We start from the raw sequence: 20,654 nt of genomic DNA, 5'->3' as shown, positions 1-20,654 counted from the left end.
GTAAAATGTATTGAAGGTCTTTAGTTTCAATCCATTTCTGTATTTCCATCTCCGTTCCAGTTTTTAGACTTGATCAAAAGCGCAGACTGCTCAGAATGTTGATCAGTACTGTTGTCTTACAATGCTGGAGTCCTAGGTTGAAATCTCATCATGGGCAACATCAACTTTGAATAACTCTAAACACCCATCAACCTTGGGCAGATTTGAACCTGCAGCTCCAGCACTGCAAGGCAGTTGCACGATTAACTAAGCCAGCACACTTGTTCTTTCATTGCCGCATATAGAAGACGAATAAACACAACGAGAACATAAAAAGTCAATACAGACATCACCCTTGGTCAGATTTGAACCTACAGTTCCAGCAATGGTGCTAATGATTGAGTTACCATACTGGAGAAGAATAAACACAATGAGAACATGCTACTGTTATGCAGATGTTATCCATAGTCAGATGTGGACCTAGAACCCCAGTGCTATCCACTGAGCCATCAAGCTTCTTCCCCCCCCCCCCCCTCCAGAAACACTGGTGGCTTAGTCATTACCAGTGTTTCATAGAGGTTAAATGTGTTGAAGAGGTATATTAGAGGGTTGTATTGATAAACATTGTTACATTTAAAAACATATATAGTCTGCTTGTAGATTTGGGATTACCCAATCAGGGTGTCAGGACGCAGTAGCCCTTCTTATTGAGCCATCAGCTCTTTGGACAGTTCCTTTGCATACCTGTTGCCTTGTTCCCAAATCCTATTGACCCAGCCCATGTCGTAGCTCTGCCCAGCTCTTGATTAGACTTCCATTGCTTTGCCAACGCACCAGCGCGTGATTAATCTGCTTCACAGCACGGTTTAATCCAGCTCCACATTACCTGCTTCTCTGTTATTTCTGCAAGACCTCCTGATATTGACTTCTGGCTTTCTCTCTGACACGGTTACCCACCTCATCCCCTTGCACTGTGAACTGAGACTTCCCGTTGATGACTTCTGGCTTCCTCTCTGACTACGTGACCTGCCTCATCCATTTGTACTGCAACCAAGATTTCCTGATAATGACTCCTGGCTTTCTTAACTACTGACTTGCACGGCTACTACACCCACAGCTCCTATCCAGCGCCGGTAAGACATTACACAGGATGTGATAAATTGCATCTTCCTGAGTCCTTTCCAAACAGAGAAGGATCTGAAGTATTACAGACAAGAGCTATATAAACATAAGTGAGTGTGCGTGCTGTATTCTAAGTGTACCGTCTTCTAAAGTGTGTGACTTGGGATTAGTGAGGGATTCAAATAATATACTAATCACTAATAGTATAGATTTTTACAGCAACATATCAATAATACAAGAGTACCTCTGGTCCTGGAATTCCTGGAGGCCCGGGCTGACCTTCTGGACACTCACAAGCAGATATAGGCAATCTGTCAAGTGGGCACTAAGAAAATTAAAAAGTAATTAGCAATGTATTTATATTGCATGTATAAAATATGTACATATTCAATTTCAAATCTAAACACTAAATAGATTTCATAGTGTTTCCAGTTTCTGATAAATTACTCATGCTGTACTTACCCTCGGATCATTCTGGTAAGAAAGACAAAATGAAAAAAAGTTAATATTTAAACTTTAAAGCAGAAAATTATTGTAAAATATTAGCCCCCCCCCCCCCCATACTCTTTTTATAGTAGCCAACCGATAGATGAACCCACATTATAAAGTAATACGCATGTGGCTTTTACAAAACTCGACAACAGTAATATGCCGTTTCTTATTTCATAGACTAAGATGTAACACTCACCACGGAGTAAATTTCACAAGCGGTCTCTCTTTCACTCTGCTCCGGATCACAGTACAGCCTTAGTTTCTGTATCTCCATCTAAGCATATAGCAGATTTCAGCCATTAATTATTTCATTGGAGAAAAAAAAAATCAGTTTTCTAATGAGATAATTACAGTATATTGACGAGCATATTTTATTTAGCTCATTTTCTGACTTCATTACTTTTCCTTTATCTTTAGTTACTCTAAGGTACATTACAATTTTAGGTTTCTCGTCATTAAAAGTGCCAGAATCCAAGACTTCATTATAACCCAGTGCCATCTTGTTTCTTCAAGATCCATCTGGCATAGTTGTCAGGGCTCCTTTGTGAATGAAGTCATATTATGAGCAGACCTTTACTTACACAATTATCAAAGTGATCTACTACCTGGATAACAGGTATCTATTAACATGTGTGTCCCCTAGAGCTCTACATTCACGTTCTTACTGTGCTCCATACTTGTGACCATTAATGTCCCACCTGTAAATGTTCTTTTGTATGTAATTAACTTACATCATATCTTGCTTTCCCACAAATGACCAACCAAGTGAAGGTTTACTAGGAGAGATGAGTGAGTCTACTCGCTAAGGCAAATTACTCGAGCGAGTATTGCCTTTTGCGAGTACCTGCCCGCTCGTCTCAAAAGATTCAGGTGCTGGCGGGGGGCGGAGAGCGGCGGGGGAGAGCAGGGAGGAACGGGGAGGAGATCTCTCTCTCCCCCCGCTGCCCCCTGCTCACTCCCGCAACTCACCGCTCACCCCCACCGGCACCCGAATCTTTAGAGACGAGCGGGCAGATACTCGCAAAAGGCAATACTCGCTCGAGTAATTTGCCTTAGCGAGTACGCTCTCTCATCTCTATTTACTAGACTATGGCTTTTTAATTAGACAAGCCCCATCTGTTGGTGGAAACCTTGCCTTAGGGTCCTATGATTTTTGTATAAGCCCCTAATTTCCCTAATTTATTACTGTAGGTTGACCAAATATGCATAAATATATAATTTCCATATTAAGTGAGGACAGACTTACACTGTAATTAGCAACACAGTACATTGTCTAGTTTAGAACCGTACTTACAGTAGCTGATCGATCTGACTTCGCCTTCTTTGCAACCTGGGTAACGCCATTGATAAATATTGGTCCAATTTCTTCTAGGGATCTCCTTTCAATGAGAGAATCGTCCAAAAATAGGGCTGCACTTTTATCTCGAACTAGTACCTTCAGCTGGTGCCACTGCTCATCAAATAATCCCTGAGCAAGAATATAAGAGACTCGTATTTCAGGGTGTTGATGTTTTTGTAACCATTTTGTATTACACCTATTCATCAGACTAACTACATTTACAATCAGTCTTGTTTAACAATTTGTACTGTTTTGTGTCTACACCTACTCTACATGTCTACTGATACATAAAGAAAATCTGCAGTTTTACTTAACCATTAACCCCTTGAGGACACGGCCTATTTTGGCCCAAAGGACACAAGGAATTTGGGGGATTTTTATCTCCACTTTTCAAAAGACATAACTTTTTTATTTTTCCGTTGACATGGCCGTATGAGGGCTTGTTTTGGTGTGGCAAACAGTTATTTTAATTGATAACATTTTTTTGGTACATATAATGTATTGTAAAACTTTTAGTATTTTTTTTTGGGGGGGGGGGTCAGGGAGAGAAAACACATCAATTGTGCCATTGTTTTTTTTTTTACAGCGTTAATCACACAGCATAAGTGACATGATCATTTTTTTCAGTGGGCTGGTACAAGTACGGTGATACCAAAATTATTTATTTTGGGGTTTTTTCCACTTTTGCACAATAAAAGCCACTTTTCTGGAAAATATTTTTTTTGTTACATCACTGCATTCAAAGTCCAATAACTTTTGTATTTTTCCATGGATGAAACTCCGTGAGGGCTTGTTCTTTGCGTGATGAGCTGTAGTTTTATTTGGCATCATTTGGGGGTACATACGTTTTTTTTGATCACTTTTATTTCATTTTTGTGGGAGTCAAAATGAACAAAATAAGCATTTTGCTTCCGTTTTGTAGGTTTTTTTTAACAACTTTTGCCGTGGAGGATAGTGTGTTCAATTTTTTTTTTGTACAGGTTATGATGAATACAATGATACCAAACATGTGGGGTTTTTCAAATGTTTTAATTTTTTTATACAAACAGGAAAGTGCGCAAAAAAGGAGGGGGTTACAGTATTTTTATGTATTTATTTTAGGGGACTTGTACCATGAAAGCTATGATTGCTATGATACTGCATTACAGTACTTCTGTATTACATTGCCTTATTACTTTCAATAGTGATCATAGGTCATGGCAGGCGGGGTCAGCAGTGCCACTCCCTCTGTGAATTCTTTACATGATGCAATGTACATTGATAGTGGCATGTAAGGGGTTAACATGAGGGATCAGTGTTCTCATCAATCCCCGCTGTTACAGCGGGAGGCAGGTTATCAATCACAGCCGGCTCCCACTTCTGATCCCGCGCCATCCGCGGGACGTAGATTTATGTCCTGTTGCATTAAGTACCGCCCTGCCAGGATGTAAGATTTTATCCTGTAGTTTAAAGGGGATAAGCCCTCAGTTATGCGCAGTACAGATTTTTTTTTTTAAATGTCAATTGCGGATGGGCCGCGGGCTAGTTGACTTGCATTGACTTCAATGGAAGCCGTCCGCGCGGATTCTGCAGAATAGAACATGCTACGATCTAAAATTGCTTGCAGAAATCACAATCACTATGTGCTCATCTTAGCAGATATGCGAATGTTCTATTCTTTCAATGTGTCCAAAATACTACAGATCGTCCATGCGGGTGACGATCGCGGATTCCACAATAGAAGTCTGGTTGTGTGAGACCGACCTATCACTAGCAGGTCAGTCCATAGCGGCCTTGCCTTCTTCACTTTTGTCTTAAAGACATTGTGTGGCTCAGATTAACATTACTATCAATGTCCTTATCGTAAATGGCTTGACTCTTCATGGTTATGTTAGCGTATGTGTGGACATTGATGTACATGGGCTTCCTCTGGCAAGGCTCAATAAGAACAAGATCAAAGTACAAGTAAGAAATATGGCTTTTCCTGATTTGAGCCCAGTCATCTCTTATATAGCATCATCCACTTTTTACCTTTACTTTTGAATCTTTGAACTTTATCACTTGCTTATTTCCATTCATTTGTGTGACAGTAAAGATCACTGATCTGTCTGTACCATCTAAAGTCACAGCTGCCTGGACCTCTCCGGCTTTAGACAATATTCTCCACAGGTCAACGGCGTCCTTTGTCTCTGAAGCCTTTAAACGGATGGTTGCCACAAAGACGTAGGAGGGAGGGAGGCCTTCTGGAAATATGTCTCTGTAAAACAAATACTAGTATATAAAGAATAAGTCATACACTTCATTTATAGGTATCATCTAGAAATACAGCATTGGTGAGGATTACATATGGACCCCATTACTTATATATTTACCCATTCATGTATTTTATGTTGCCAAAATGGAAGGTACTTTGGCATAAAAATGCAGAATTTAAGCAATTCAATTAAATTAAATTCAACCTCAGAGCACAGGTCCATATGCTCCCCATTACAGTATAGTGCTGTTCTTTTCACCCAGGACTTGGTTTCTCACTTTGAGCCCAGGTTGGTCCCATCAATTTTGCTTCTGGGTAGCAAGAACCAATAGAGGACTCTTTACTACAGAGGAATTAGATCATTAGCAAGCAAGGGAGTCAGGAATTGGTCTTTCCATGACCCTTGAGCCAATTTATGACTCCCATGCTTACTAATGACCCAATTCCTCTGGAGAAAGGAGTCCTCTGTAGGTTCTTGCTACCTAGTAGCAAAGGGGAATGAGAGCAACCAGGGCTGAGGCCTCTCTCAAAGTGCTTTATAACAGGCACATGATCTGCTGTTGGAGTGTATGCCCTTGATATAATTTTCAGCTACTTTGGATAGATTCTTTACGCCATCTAAAAGAGCAACTTTCTATCCAACATGTGGAATAGAGGTGGAAAAAGTTAAAGTTGCCTACAGAGCACTACCCAAACTCGTAATATGAACAGCTATCTTTCATATTATATATTCAACCCTTTCCAAACAGTTTGTATCCTGGTTTTCCTAGGGGGCTTACTCTTTTTCTGCTGTTATACAACAGGTATGGGACATGCTGAAAAGGCCCCCGACAACAGAGCGACCTGTAATGTACAGTAAGAATACCCTGCTGGACGTCTTCCGACATCAGAGCTGTACAGCCTTCAATCGGAATGTCTTTAGACGTCAGACAGTGGATTGGAAAGGGTTAAATCATAATGTCTTCAGACGTCAGACTGTGGATTGCAAAGGGTTAAAGGCTTATTCCCATCCGAGACTTTCATGGTATATCCAAAGTTTCATGAAAGTCAGGTGGATGCAGTCCCACCTCTGGGACTCACACCTATCTGTACTGTAGTTCTGGACCCCACTACTCAAAGCCTGCCTGGATTTGGTGGCTGGCTGTGATCAGAAGTTGGAGAAATAGCTGCTATCCTATTTCCAGAATTCCCATTCACTTCTATGGAAGTTACGGAAACAGCATAAGACAGCTTGCTTGGCTGTTTCTGTAGGTCTTGGCAACCACATTCAGACACGCTGGTGGCTATGGGGGCTAGAAATAGGTGCGAGTTCTAGAGTTCCAAGTATTTCCTTTGATAAGAATGCATTTACGTGGGTACTTGATCAGTACCAAACTACTGTAGCAGGCTGTTGTAACTGTAAGCATTCTTAAAGAGTAGCTGTACTTTCAACTAACTTTTGACATGTCATAGAGACATGTCAAAAGTATTGATCAGTGGGGGTCCCGCTGGTGAGACCCTCCGCTGATCGCTAGAACAAGAGGACCGCAGGACTCACCCAAGCACTGTGCCCTCTTGGCTGTCTTAGCTAGCTTTTGGCTCTTCCTGGAAGCTGAAGGCAGACCCCTCAGAGGTCTGCTATACAGTTCAATGGTGCTATCTTCAGCTGCTGGAAGGAGCCCGAAAAGCAGCAGGGACCACCATGATATGTCAAAAGTTAGCTGAAAGTGAAGCTACTCTTTAAACATTTATAGAACTTTCAATGACTTTAATCTTTTCTATGTGGTTCAGTCTTTATTGACTATTGATGTAGTTTATACTGTATTCCTTATAGTTGATACATATTGATACAAATCTTTAATATGATTAAGTACCTTGTATTTTCAGTCACATCAACCTTAGGGGTGAGAAGATAGGCTTTTTCTGAAGTCAATGATCCGACTGCACTTTGACCTTTTCTATGAATTTTCATTCCTGTAAGCAGCTCAAAGCCCTTTTCATCCCTGGATGCGACAGGTATTCGAGTCGGACACACAGATTCTGTGGGAAAACATATTGACTAAAAGTACCATATGTAATTCTTCACATCAAGAGAATACAAAGTAATACCATAAAACAGAATAAGGATGGTTTCACAGATAAGGTATTGCAGCGGTTCAGGGGTCTCTCCCTGTCTGACAGTCTGGGACTGGTTTGGTAAAGGTTTCTCCATCTCTTAGCTCTGGTGGGAGTGGTAATAGGTGAGACATGTTTGGTCTCACCTGTGGGTAATTGTCTGGGCTATTTAGCCTGGCCTGATGCTCAGCTGAATTGCTGTTAATTCTTCAGTCTTCCTCTGACTATGACTACAGTCAGAGTTGGTTCTGTATCTACTATTGACCTGTGGCATCTAAGGCCATCTGCACACAGGTGGATTGGACCCGGCATGCGGGATTCCCACAGCGGAGTTCGACCTGCTGCCCAGCTGTTAACTCCAGCTTACCTCTCCGCCCTCTGCTGTGAATGTACCAGCCAGAGTGTCGGCAAGTTCAGAAAATGCCGTGCCGTTGCTATGGCAATGACGGCTCCTGGGACCATTCTGCAATGATAATTGCAGAATGGCCGCAGGACGGACAGCTTCCATTGACTTCAATAAAAGCCAGCCGTGTATAGCCCGAACAAAATCACAGCATACTGCGATTTATCCCGAGAGTGGAAAATCACAATTGATTTCTGCTCCTGGGCAGGAAATCGCGTTTTCTTATAGCAGCTGTGGGCTGGATTTGCTGCAGAATCCGTAGGCAGAATTACGTTCTGGATTTTGCAAATCCGCCCGTGTGCAGGAGGCCTAAAGCTAAGTACTGCAATCCTTTTCCTTTTTGTTTTCTGTGTTATTCCCCTGTCCCACGTAGGGTCAACTAGTGGTCGAGGCACGTGGTCAGGTTCATCCTTGTCAGGACGGATTGCCTGCATTTAAGCAGGTCCTTCCCCTGGTAAGGTTCACTAGGGATAGTGTTTCCCTTCGGTGCAGTTAGCGATATTGTTTAGCACTGTTTGGGTGCACTGTGTGTGCTTTTCAGGTTTACGGATCAAGCGCGTCCCACTTGGACGTAACATAACGTTTTTAGGAAAAGTATCACTTTTTGGGTTAGTTTTTCCTGATTGTTTTTGACTGTTTTTTTTGACTGGTGTCACTGGAAGTTAGCTGTAGATTAATAGGAAGTTATCAAACACACTATAAAACTGTTTTTTTTATTGTGGTATTTTTTTCTGCACATTCTATGACTGCCTGTAGACGGCCGGGTCGGATCCCCTACGAGAATTCTCGCAGCAGGATCCGACCCGCGTCCCTGCAGGGACCAGTGCGGCTCTCACCTGCTCTCGCGGCTCCGGCTCTCTGATGTGCCGGCTGCCACCCAGAGCCAGCGGCCCGGGAGTGACATTTCTGTCAGATATAGAACATGCCGCGATTTGTTTTCCGCATGTGTTTTCACGCAGACAAATCGCGGCTGTGTTCATAGGATTGCGTTTTTTTAATGCAATCCTATGCAGGCGGGCACGGGCAGAAATTCTGCGGGGGCCTATAGCAGACTGCTCTAGATATGGCATTTTTATGAAGCATTTTGCCATAGACTTCTTTATAGGACAAAAACGCAAAGAGAAATGCCAATATTGTAAAAGCTAGTAAATATAACATTAGTTCATAATTAAAAGCTAGATCAGCAATATAATCTGTAATTTCTGATTCGCTTCATTAGTTATTACCGTTCCTTTCGTATTGTAAATTTTAATTAGGTGTTCTTAAATTCCATTTATACTATTTACTATAATTTTTTTTGATAATATAATCTTGTTTACATCCATGTCTTCCCGCTGCAGCTTTAAACATTGTATTAGGGCCACAGCAGGAAATTTCTGTTATTTTTGTCAAAGTGTGACGAAGTGAAGGGGCTTCCAAACACGAGTGATGGGGGGGGGGGGGGGTTCTACCGCCTTGCAACTGCGCCAGCACCTCTCTTCAGCTTCAGCTCTTCAGAATGACATCATTGAGGCAATGGACGTCAGTGCACATGTGCTGAAGCTGGGAATGCAGCTTCCTGAGCAGGAGATGCCAATTATCAGGGTGAGGGGGAGAGGGTGGTGGGGTGCTTACAAGTATGGAAGGGGAAGATGTTGGTACTGCTGAAAGGGGGATGTTTTGTAACTGATAGCATAGAAAAAATAGAAGTAAAGTTATTTGTCATTGGCACATTATATATTGGCAGGGGCGTAACTATAGGGGATGCAGGGGGTGCGGGGGGCCCATCAGGCCTCTCTTCTCCATACAGGGAGCCCAGTCCAATGAATAAAGTATTATACTTGGAGGCCCTGTTACAGAATTTGTACCAGGGCCCAGAAGCTTCAAGTTACGCCTCCGTATATTGGGATTACCCTTGTATGTTAGATGCAGCTGGCAGACTTCCTACAACCCCTTAAGGACACGGCCTATTTTAGCCATGAGGATGCAACGATTTTTGGGGGATTTTCATCCGCACTTTTCAAAAGCCTTATCTCCTTTTTTTTTCTGTCGACGCGGCCGTATAAGGGCTTTTTTTTGTGTGGCGAACTGTAGTTTTTATAGGTATTATTTTTGGGTGCAAATGTATCGTAAAACTGTTATGATTTATTTTTGAGAGCAGGGAGAGAAAACATCAATTCTGACATTGTTTTTAAATTTTTTTCTTTACAGCATCAATCATACAGCATAAATGACATGATACATTTTTTAGTGCATCGTAGGATTCTGAAGATACCAAAAATATTATGATTTTTTTTAGGTTTTTCCACTTTTGCACAATAAACCCCCTTTTTAAAATGAAAATTATTTTTATATGGCTGCATTCAAAGTCCCATAATGTTGCGTTTTTTGAGAGGAAAAACGAACAAAATAAGGTTTTTGCCTCAGTTTTTTTTATGTTTTTTGCTGTGCAGGATAAATAGTGTGTTCAATTTATAGGTTATTATGGATACCAAATATGTGGGGTTTTTCATAAATTTTACTTTTTTTATACAAATAGGGGGAAAAGAGCAAAACATACATAGATCACGGCATATAGAGGGCTAACAGCAGGAGTCGCTGTTGTTGTGTACCCACACTGTTGCAGCAGGAGGCCGGCTATTGGCAACCACACGCTCCCACTGCGGGATGATGCGAGCTCAGCTTCTGATCACGTCCCATCCACAGGGGGGTAAGCTTATGTCTCGTTGTGTTAATTCTCCCACAGTCAGGAAGTAAACTTATGCCCTGTGGTGTTAAGGGGTTAAGGACCAAGCGGGGTAAATATACGGCACTTGATCCTGTGCTTTAGTCCCTGTTGATAGCAAAAATATGATATGGGATTAAAGCCTCTGCTCCTGTAGGTTAGGTCTTTGGCTGACCGTTTCTGTTTTCTCCTTCCCAGGCTACGTAGTGCTCAATGATTGCTATGTACTAAAGAGTGAAAGTGGAAGTATTACTTCTACTATGCAACCAGGCGATCACGTGACCGCCGGGTGCCGCCTGTTACATCAAAGCTACAGGGTCCCAGCAGACCCTGATCAGCTCTGTTAGGATGTTTTTCCCTGTAACTGGGGCTTCTATGGATGCTTCAGCTACAGTGGAAAATGTGATATAAAAAACAAATACAGTGTAAATGACCCCCAGAAGTCTTATGTGATGTCATAGGGGACATTTACATTGATGGTAAAAAAAATTGTTACAAAAATAAGTAAAGAAATTACAGAATAAAATAAAAATATATACATAAAAAAGAAAATGACCCAAAGCCGATGGCAACCAAAACTGTTGCCGTAGGCGCCCTGTAATCTAAAGCTATACAATTAATATATAAACATCGACAAAACAAAGTGAGGAACCCCTTCCCATACGTAATTATATGTATTTGCCAAACTGACTAACAAGCAAAACCCCAAAACAATCTAACAAGAAGAATTTAAATAACTAACATAACAGGTAGTTATTTAGTCACACTAAGGCCGCCTGCACACGGGCGGAAATCCCGCAGCGGGATTTCCCGCGGGATTTCCGCCACTAAAAGCCTGCATAGGAGTGCATTACAATACGCACTCCTATGCAGACGGCCGCGGTTTGGCCACGCGAAATCTCGCGCGACAAACAAACCGTGGTATGTCCTATTTTTGTGCGGGGCTCGCAGAGACTCGCACAGAAACGTCACTCACCCGGCCGCCGGCTCCGGTCTGCGCATGCGCCGGCTGCCCGGCAGCCGGCACATGAAAGAATCGGGGCCGCCGGGCGCGGGTGAGTACGCGCTCGTCTCTGCAGGCGCTCAGGTCGGGTCCCGCGGTGAGAATTCTCGCCGCCGGATCCGACCCGCTCGTCTGCAGGCGGCCTATGGCTGCCTGTCCACGGGCGTTGCGATATCTCGCGGCGGATGTTTGCAGCGGCAGCCAACGCTGGGGAGCAGGAGCCAGCTGACGGATCTCCGTGGTGAGACTATCTGACAGCTAGGCTCACCGCGGAGCATCGCGGCAATTCGCTATGATTCTCCACTCGTGGACAGGGGGGCTGTGCTTTCCATAGGGTTGCTATGGAAAGAATTCTCGCCGCCGGATCCGACCCGCTCGTCTGCAGGCGGCCTAAGGCTGCCTGTCCACGGGCGTTGTGATATCTGGCGGTGGATGTTTGCAGCGGCAGCCAACGCTGGGGAGCAGGAGCCAGCTGACGGATCTCCGTGGTGAGACTATCTGACAGCTAGGCTCACCGCAGAGCATCGCAGCAATTCGCTATGATTCTCCACTCGTGGACAGGGGGGCTGTGCTTTCCCTAGCGTTGCTATGGAAAGCATTCACTGCGTTCCCCGCAGCCAGTTTATCACCGCGGGGAACGCAAGGCAAAAACACCCATGGACAGGCAGCTTAAAGGGGTTGTCCCGCGCCGAAACAGGTTTTTTTTTTTTCAACCCCCCCCCCCCCCCCGTTCGGCGCGAGACAACCCCGATGCAGGGACGTACAGAAAGCTCACCGGAGCGCTTACCTGAATCCCCGCGCTCCGGTGACTTCTATACTTACCTGTGAAGATGGCCGCCGGGATCCTCTGCCTCCGTGGACCGCAGCTCTTCTGTGCGGTCCACTGCCGATTCCAGCCTCCTGATTGGCTGGAATCGGCACGTGATGGGGCGGAGCTACACGGAGCTACACGGAGCCCCATAGAGAACAGGAGAAGACCTGGACTGCGCAAGCGCGGCTAATTTGGCCATCGGAGGGCGAAAATTAGTCGGCACCATGGAGATGAGGACGCCAGCAACGGAGCAGATAAGTATAAAACTTTTTATAACTTCTGTATGGCTCATAATTAATGCACAATGTATATTACAAAGTGCATTAATATGGCCATACAGAAGTGTATAGACCCACTTGCTGCCGCGGGACAACCCCTTTAAGTCAAAAAAGTGGTTCAAAAAGTTAGGAGGTCATTGCCTTCCACAAACAAGGTAAAGGATGCAAAAAGACAGCGAAGGCACTGAAGGCTCCTAGAGATACCATTGGAAGCATAGTTTAAAGAACATTGGCCAGATTTCTGAGGAGGCAAGTGGTCAAAAACTCTAGAGTGGCTGCAAAAGACCTGCAGCAAGATTTGTTGGTAGCAAGCACTGAGGTTTCCATTTGCATAGTAAGCCACATACTAAATACTGTAGGTCTTCATGCCTGAACTCCAAGACGTACAACTCTACTGTCCCAAAAGTGCAAGAGAAGTCATCTCCAAGGTGCTCAAACCATATAATAAGCCACAGACGTTTTGAGATTCTGTTCTGTGGAGTGAGGAAACAAAACTAGAATTGTTCCTGCCTATGGATCAGCAGTATATCTGGAGGAGGAAGAATAAAGCCAGTGCTGAAAGCAACCCCATGCCTACAGTGAAGCATGGCGGTGGCCCGGTGATGCTCTGGGGCTTCTTTGTTTCCTCCGACACTGAAAACCTGCAACATGTGGAAGGTAAGTTGGAATCAATCTTGTACTAGGAGAAAGCATCATGCCTTTTGTGAAGAAGCCGAAGCTTGGGTGTCATTGGATAGCTAGATCTGTACAACTAAAATATCTGAGCTCATAGCATCCACGTTTTGTCAGAGTAAACTTAATTTCCACTTTTTCCAAATGTAACCAGGAATTCATTCTAATTAATCATTTGTCTAATTTTATCCACTTTTTACATCTGTTTTTGAAAAATATTGAGATTGAACTGAACGTACCACATTATTACCACTAGAGGTCACTCATGGACTGAGCTTCCTATTTAAAAGCAAGGCTACCGATCCCTCAATAGTATACTGGAATATTTGGTTTTGCTGAATTTACAGTTTCAAAATCTATTAGAATTCACAGAAGAAATATTTACTTACATGAAAAGAAAGACCATACAGTACATATATATACACAATAGAATGTATACTGATTGTAAAAAAAAATCCATTTACTAGGAGGAGTGGTTGGAATTGAATGAAACTTTGTATTTAATATATAGGCAGTATATATATATATATATATATATATATATATATATATATATATATATATATATATATACACACAAATCCTAAACACTCTTGAAAAATTGTAGCGTTTGTGCGTATGTAATTATATATGACTACACAGTAATGCTACAATGTTTGTGGAATGTTTTTATTTTTCCATATGTCTGTATAAACTCGACAGAATCTGCATTCACATCTCCACCTACTGTAATAAATAAAGTGATATATGTAGAAACATAAAACACGTGCGGGGGTTGTTGGTCACACTGTGGCCCCGGATATAAGGGAATCCAACAGGGCATTTTTCCCCATATAAGAAAATCAGTAATATACAATAACTAGTACTGTAAATGAAATGTGATATTTGAGGGGCCCTGCCGCAGATTTTGCAATGGGACTTTGGAGCTTCTACTTACTTATACCTCTGCTAGTGTTTCCCCTTTGAGCAGCAATGACTCCAACCCAACATTTACAGTAAATTAGGTGGAATGCTTAGGATAGCTGATAGCTGACTCATTTTCTGGTTGAAGTTTTTCATTTACTTCCGTTTTCTTTATATGACTACTTCTGGGCTTCTTACATGAACATGCTGCTTAAACATCTTTGTTGGTTTATAGTCTTGCCTTTGATCAAAAGTGCCTCCTGTTTATTGGAATGACTCTTGTGCTTATGTCATTGTTTTATTACAAGACCCAGCTTCATTTTACAAACTAGTAATTGTTAGGAAATTATAGTACCAGTGTTTCTGGTGGCGCCACTGACTGATATAATATAGTGAAAGGCATTGGAGTTGTTAGCACATGGCTGCTGGTTTAGGACCTGTGATGATGTCACTGTTATTACATCTTTAGGGTGTTTGATAGATAATATATAGCTCTGCTACATGCACGTCACATACACAAAGCTCTGCTACATGCACATCACATACACAAAGCTCTGCTACATGCATGTCACATACACACAGCTATGCTACACACATGTCACACACACAGCTCTGCTACATACTCACACAGCTCTGCTACATGCACCTGGTACACACACACAGCTCTGCTACATGCATGTCACATATAGCTCTGATACATGCAAGGCATGCACACACACAGCTCTTCTACATGCACATCACACACACAGCTATGCTACACACATGTCACACACACAGCTCTGCTACATACTCACACAGCTCTGCTACATGCATGTGTTATACACACACAGCTCTGCTACATGCATGTCACATATAGCTTTGCTACATGCACGGCGCACACACACAGCTGTGCTACATGTGTGTGTCACACACACAGCTCTGCTACATGCACATGTTACACACACAGCTCTGCTACATGCATGTGTCACACACACAGCTCTGCTAAATGTGCGTGTCACACACACAGCTCTGCTACAGAGCATGTCACACACATAGCTCTGCTACATGCATGTGTCACACACAGCTCTGCTACATGCACGTCATACACACACAGTTCTGCTACATACATTTTTCATCGCACACAACAGAGATCATAACCGAAACAGCGGAGTCCTGCACACACTGATCACCCCCTAGTCACGTGACCCCGGACTCCTCCTACACAGGTGACTGAGTCTACATACAGCTCCACCTGCTGCTCTGCCTGTCGTGCGCACGACTCTGCTGCTTTGCATGTCGCGTGAACGGTTCTGCTGCTCTGCCTGTCGTGCGCACGACTCTGCTGTTCTACCTGTCACACGCACTGCTCTGCTGCTTCGTCTGTCACGCGCACAGCTCTGCAAAGTGAAGGACCTGTGACATCACTGTCATGTGATCATCAGGGGCCGGGATCAAAGCCCAGGTGACTGATCACATGACGGTGACATCATCACAGGTCCAGTAAGCACACGGCTGCTGTCAGGCTCTGCATGCTTTATTATGCTGTAGGACCTGCAATGACATCACCAGCAAGTGATCAACTCACATGTCACACATGGACAGACAGACAAGTGGTCATTAGCACTTAGATAAATGTATAACATGATATAATATTTGACGGTACAGTACTGAATTCATGTTTTTATCATTTTTCTATGGCAACCAAACAGCCTCAAACCATGATGTTGTCACAACCAGGGATGGCTTTTTGTTGATGGTGCCCTGTGCAAGGTTTTTTTGATGTGCCTACCCCTACTCATATACATGACTACAACAAATTATATATTCATCATGCAAATAAAGCACATACTGCCATATACTCCAAAGACAATACAGCCATTCAGTGCTATTCTGATTGACATTGATGCTCAGGTTTATTAGGAAAACCCAAAAGACGACTGATGCTTACTGTATAATGTATGATGAGCTTTGTGTTTGACCATGCAGTTAGAATGTCTGGGAGTTTCTATTATGGCCGCAATGGAGATTGTGTGAACCATGGGTGTAGCTATAGAGAGTGCAGGTAGCAGTCATATAAAACTGGTGTTTTCTTATAGATGGTACATGGATGGTTAGCGGCCATGTTACAGATTTTGCATTGGGGCCCCTACATTCATCCCCGGCCTAATCTTTTAAGATTCTAGAAATGCCCTCGCTTGCTAGTGCTGCATCAATGGGCTTCTTAAGAGACACAACGATGCAGAAGAAAGTTGTGGGAGGCCCTCCTGCTGAACGTTTGCTGAAGCGGGTGTGAGCTTTAGTCTTCATATGTTGCAAGTGGAGCCCTGAGATGCCTGCTGTGGAAAAGGCTGGCTGCAGCTTAAGCATGGGTGCTTAGGGATTCCCTGGGGCCTCCTGTGTGGATAGAGAGAGTACCTGGACTGTTGTAGCTGTGGTAGCTCTAGATGGTGTCCTGTTGAATTCCTGAAGTTGGAGAGAGCCTTAAGGCCCTTCCTTTTACACAGAACGATTATTGTTCAAATAATTGCACTATTCCTTTGCAGATCTACATGTCCCCCTTCCATCCCACTAAACCACTCTCCTCGCTCTTCAGCGGTACATGCCTGCCATCCCAGCACCATCTACTCCCACAGCACTACATCTCTCGCTACAGCATGACTCAACCCTTCCACAGCATGCACCATGATCCCCTACTGGCAGAGGCGTAACTTGAAGCTCCTGGGCCCCAATGCAAAACCTGGAACGGGGCCCCCAACTATAATGCTTTACTCATAGTACTGGGCTTCCTATATGGAGAAGAGAGGCCTTATGGGCCCCCTAAGGCTCCTGGACCCGGGTGCAACCACATCCCCTACATCCTCTATAGTTACGCCCCTGCCTACTGGCATCACTTCTACATACTTTTCTCTACTATGAGTTGCAAGAGCAGTCAGAAGTTGTTATCAAGCAGCGCTCACAGCTTCTGCTGGTTGTGAGCAATAATATGGAGAGGAACTTTCTCTTTCATCGATGAAGCCTGCATAAAAGAAAGAAGAGAAGGAAGCAAAGGAGCTGACAGAGTTATCTGGTAAAAGCCGCTCATGACTACAGCAAGACAAAATGATATAATATGGAGCTGCCAGCATGGTGTGGAACATGGAAGCTGTAGCGGGCATCTGCTATGTGCGGGCACCAGGTAGCCAAATACTGACATGGCTCTTTTTATTGGAGAAGGATGATGTGCCTAGTGCAGATGCACAGCCCTAAGACCAATCGTGGTCACCACCATGTTTCAAAGTTGGTTTGAAGTCCTTGTGTTAGAATATAGTGCTTAATTTTCCATCTGTTGTTGTCAGACAGCTGGGTATGGACCATATAGTGTTTATAGTGCATACTCAACTCTCCAAGGAGAGCCAGCATTAGTCAGAATGGGCAAAGCAGACAGCATTTTTACAGAAGAATTGAAAAACTACAATGAATGCTACAGATAATAAATGTCTGTAACTCAGTATACTGTTACAAAGCGCATTACCAGCATTTACTATGAGCTGTAAATCAGAACAACAATCTGTCACGTCTGCTTCGTGCATGCAATAACTGCCAACCAACACATAAACTCTCTGGCAATGTTCACACCATACTACCAGGAACCCCCTGCAGTATAAGTAAAAAGTAAACAAAAGAGGGAAACTTTCCCTAGGAGGAACTAGAGGGTGACAACCCCTACCTACTCGTGGATGGCCTGCCCAGATAAGGAGACATCCACTCTCCTGCCTGTGCCACTCACTAACCCTGATAAATGACAAAGGCAAAACCACCATAAGAGTAAACCAAAACCTCAAAAAATAAATCTCAGTAGTAAATCTTTAAACTTATCTGAAGAGCTGCTGAAAGAATCACGGAAACCGGATCCAGAGATGTCCTCAGTCCACAGCAGAAGGAGACTGCACTGAAATTGACCAGCACAGAACCCAAACCAGGAGGGAACTAAAAACCCTCCCTAACTGCCCCAGATGTACACCAACAGCTGACACACCCATCAGAGTCAAAGATGACCAAATGCACGGTCAAGCTCAAACTGACACAACACAATCACATTGAGTTGCTCAAGCACCTCCAGCCTCAAAGATATTACGAACACATTAATTTTTTTCACGAACATGCAAGCCCCCTATTTTTGGAAACTTCGAGGACTTTGTGGATAGTTGGCAACACTGGTTGTATTCGAAACTAGTCTTTTTTGGATTCTCTCCTTTCACACATCACTTTACATATGTATATATCTGTAAGCCTGCTGCTAGGGCCTATACTACTTTTGTGGGACTTATGTGATAGCAATGGTGTACCTATTTTGAGTGAATTGAGCTAAGCTACAAAATCAGGCCTAGCCCATTGATAGGAGTGGTGCCATGTGTAGTAAGACTACAGATGAGTCCAAAGCTTTGTTTTCATAATCAATGGTGTTGGAGTATTGGTTCAGGTAATACTCAAGGGGTATCGTAGCCTTATCAATGAAGTATACCTAATTGTATATGCGATGCATCGGAGAAGAACACAGTGATAAACACTTATATGATGTTACTAAGCTCTTCTGAAGTGTGTTTATTATTGCATAGATTGTATAGTGGAATGTAAAGCAGTGATAACAATTATCCAATTATTTACTGGTCAAAACTGAAATTGTCACTGACTTAAAAAAGGTCCTAAATCCTAATCTGTAGTATCTTGGTGCGCTGAACACGAATATGAACATGAAAATTTTTTATTGGCTCTGGTCTTGAAGATATTTCATATAGTTCATTTTCTGTGCTTCACCGTGTAAATTTATCCAGTAGGACTGTAATAACATCCTTACAGTTACACTTACACTAACAGTTTAACCCTTTCCAATCCACTGTCTGACATCTTCAGACATTCTGATTGAAGGCTGTACACCTCCGATGTCGGAAGACGTCCCGCAGGGTTTTTCTACTGTATATTACTGGCCGCTCTGTTTTCGGGGGCCTCTCCAGCATATCCCATACAGCAGTACTGGCTCTAGCCAGCAGATGTCGCTATTGTATAATGACAGAAAGAGAAAGCCCCCTAGGAAACCCTCAATCCAAAATTGGATTGCAAAGGGTTAAGCCAGACAGCCATGTGCTTACAGGACCTGTTTCTTATGTGAGTGGGATAGCTGAGCAAAGGAATTGCACTACTTGCGCAAGGAATGGGCTCACAGACAAAATGCAGCAGTTAGAGAAGAATATCTAGCACCCAGCTCTGGTCGAGGCTCACAAAATCTTGGTACCACCCCTAACTAGGTTTGATGAAGAACTTCGTGAAAGCTGTGGACCGGACTTCGCCAGTGTTCCAATACCTTCATGAAAAATTCCCTCGACTTAGCGAGGCAAAGATTAAAGAGGGAGTTTTTGTGGGTCCTCAGATTCGAAAGCTCTTCAAAAATGACCGGTCCAACAACTTGCTGCAGGGTGATGCGGAACAAGCATAGGATGCTTTTCTCCTAGTGTCTACAAACTTTCTCTGGAATGTTAGGGCAGAAAACTACAAGGAACTAGAACAAGACATGCTGATGCAGTATCAGAACCTTGGCTGCAATATGTCTCTAAAGATCCACTTCCTTCATCCCCATCGGAATTTCTTTCCAGACAACTGTGGTATGGTTAGTGCTGAACATGGCGAACGTTTTCATCAAGGCATAGCAACAATGGAACAAAGATACCAGGGAACATGGTCCACTACAATGCTGGCTGACTACTGCTGGACACTAGCATGCTGGCTGACTACTGCTGGACACTAGCATGCTGGCTGACTACTGCTGGACACTACCATGCTGGCTGACTACTGCTGGATACTAGCATGCTGGCTGACTACTGCTGGACACTAGCATGCTGGCTGACTACTGCTGGGCACTCCCCAGAGATGGTCCTGAGCAGCTGTATAAGAGACGGGCAAGGAAATCTAAGACAGTCTATGACTTGATTCTTTACAGGTGTTAACCGGGAGGCCTATTACTATTGGCATGTATTTCGTGGTGTAAACAATTATTGCAGATTACAAAAAAAATGGAGCCAATTTTGCATTTTGACTGTCAGATTTGTGTTGAGCACATAAAAATGATAAGAAATGACTAATTTTATTTCAGTAACCTGACTTTTATGAAAATTTGTTGACCAGTGTTATCATAAGTAGCCTTTTTATCGCATTTTGTTTCAAATCCCAGTCAAGGTCTTTTATGATGTTTCAATACATTAGTTTATTTTACACCCCCAATAAGCCAGTTCTAGCCATCTCGTTCTGCTTTTGACCACTTTTATGAGTCTTTTTAGTGAACTATATTAACCCTGGGGAATAATGTGCAGAAACAATTGCTAGGTTACTCTTACAATGGTTATCCAAGCATTCACATCTCTTCTTTAGGGCCCATTCACACAACTGTATTTTGAGACCGTGTGTTGTCCGTATATTCCATAGACAGACCCATAATAGCCTATAAGGCTATTGACGTAGACCATGGATCTTTTAGAAATGGGATTTTTATTAGTACTAATGTTTGTAATGTGGCCTCACATGCAATGTTAGTATTATTTATATGTGCTGTATACAACGCCCACATATTGTGCAGGAATATATATGTAGGGATAGGGATACAATTTACAAAAC

The 20,654-nt window shown here is 43.2% G+C and overlaps 1 protein-coding gene across 1 annotated transcript in view; it reads right to left on the bottom strand.

Annotated features, from left to right (window-relative positions):
- The window catches only part of LOC136578646 (collagen alpha-1(XXI) chain-like), a 116,728-nt gene that overhangs the window by 56,554 nt on the left and 39,520 nt on the right, over positions 1–20,654 (bottom strand). The window contains exons 4-9 of the mRNA XM_066578838.1: positions 7,019–7,184; positions 4,943–5,168; positions 2,888–3,061; positions 1,790–1,867; positions 1,564–1,575; positions 1,346–1,426 (exon numbers count right to left, since the gene is read on the bottom strand). Coding sequence (XP_066434935.1) covers positions 1,346–1,426; positions 1,564–1,575; positions 1,790–1,867; positions 2,888–3,061; positions 4,943–5,168; positions 7,019–7,184 — 737 coding nt within the window. The remainder of the gene's footprint in view (positions 1–1,345; positions 1,427–1,563; positions 1,576–1,789; positions 1,868–2,887; positions 3,062–4,942; positions 5,169–7,018; positions 7,185–20,654) is intronic.

The sequence above is a fragment of the Eleutherodactylus coqui genome, chromosome 9 (assembly GCF_035609145.1).
Source record: "Eleutherodactylus coqui strain aEleCoq1 chromosome 9, aEleCoq1.hap1, whole genome shotgun sequence".
Classification (NCBI taxonomy): Eukaryota; Metazoa; Chordata; class Amphibia; order Anura; family Eleutherodactylidae; genus Eleutherodactylus; species Eleutherodactylus coqui.
The sequence above is the reverse complement of the archived record's forward strand: the minus strand, read 5'-3'. Positions and strand labels throughout refer to the sequence as shown.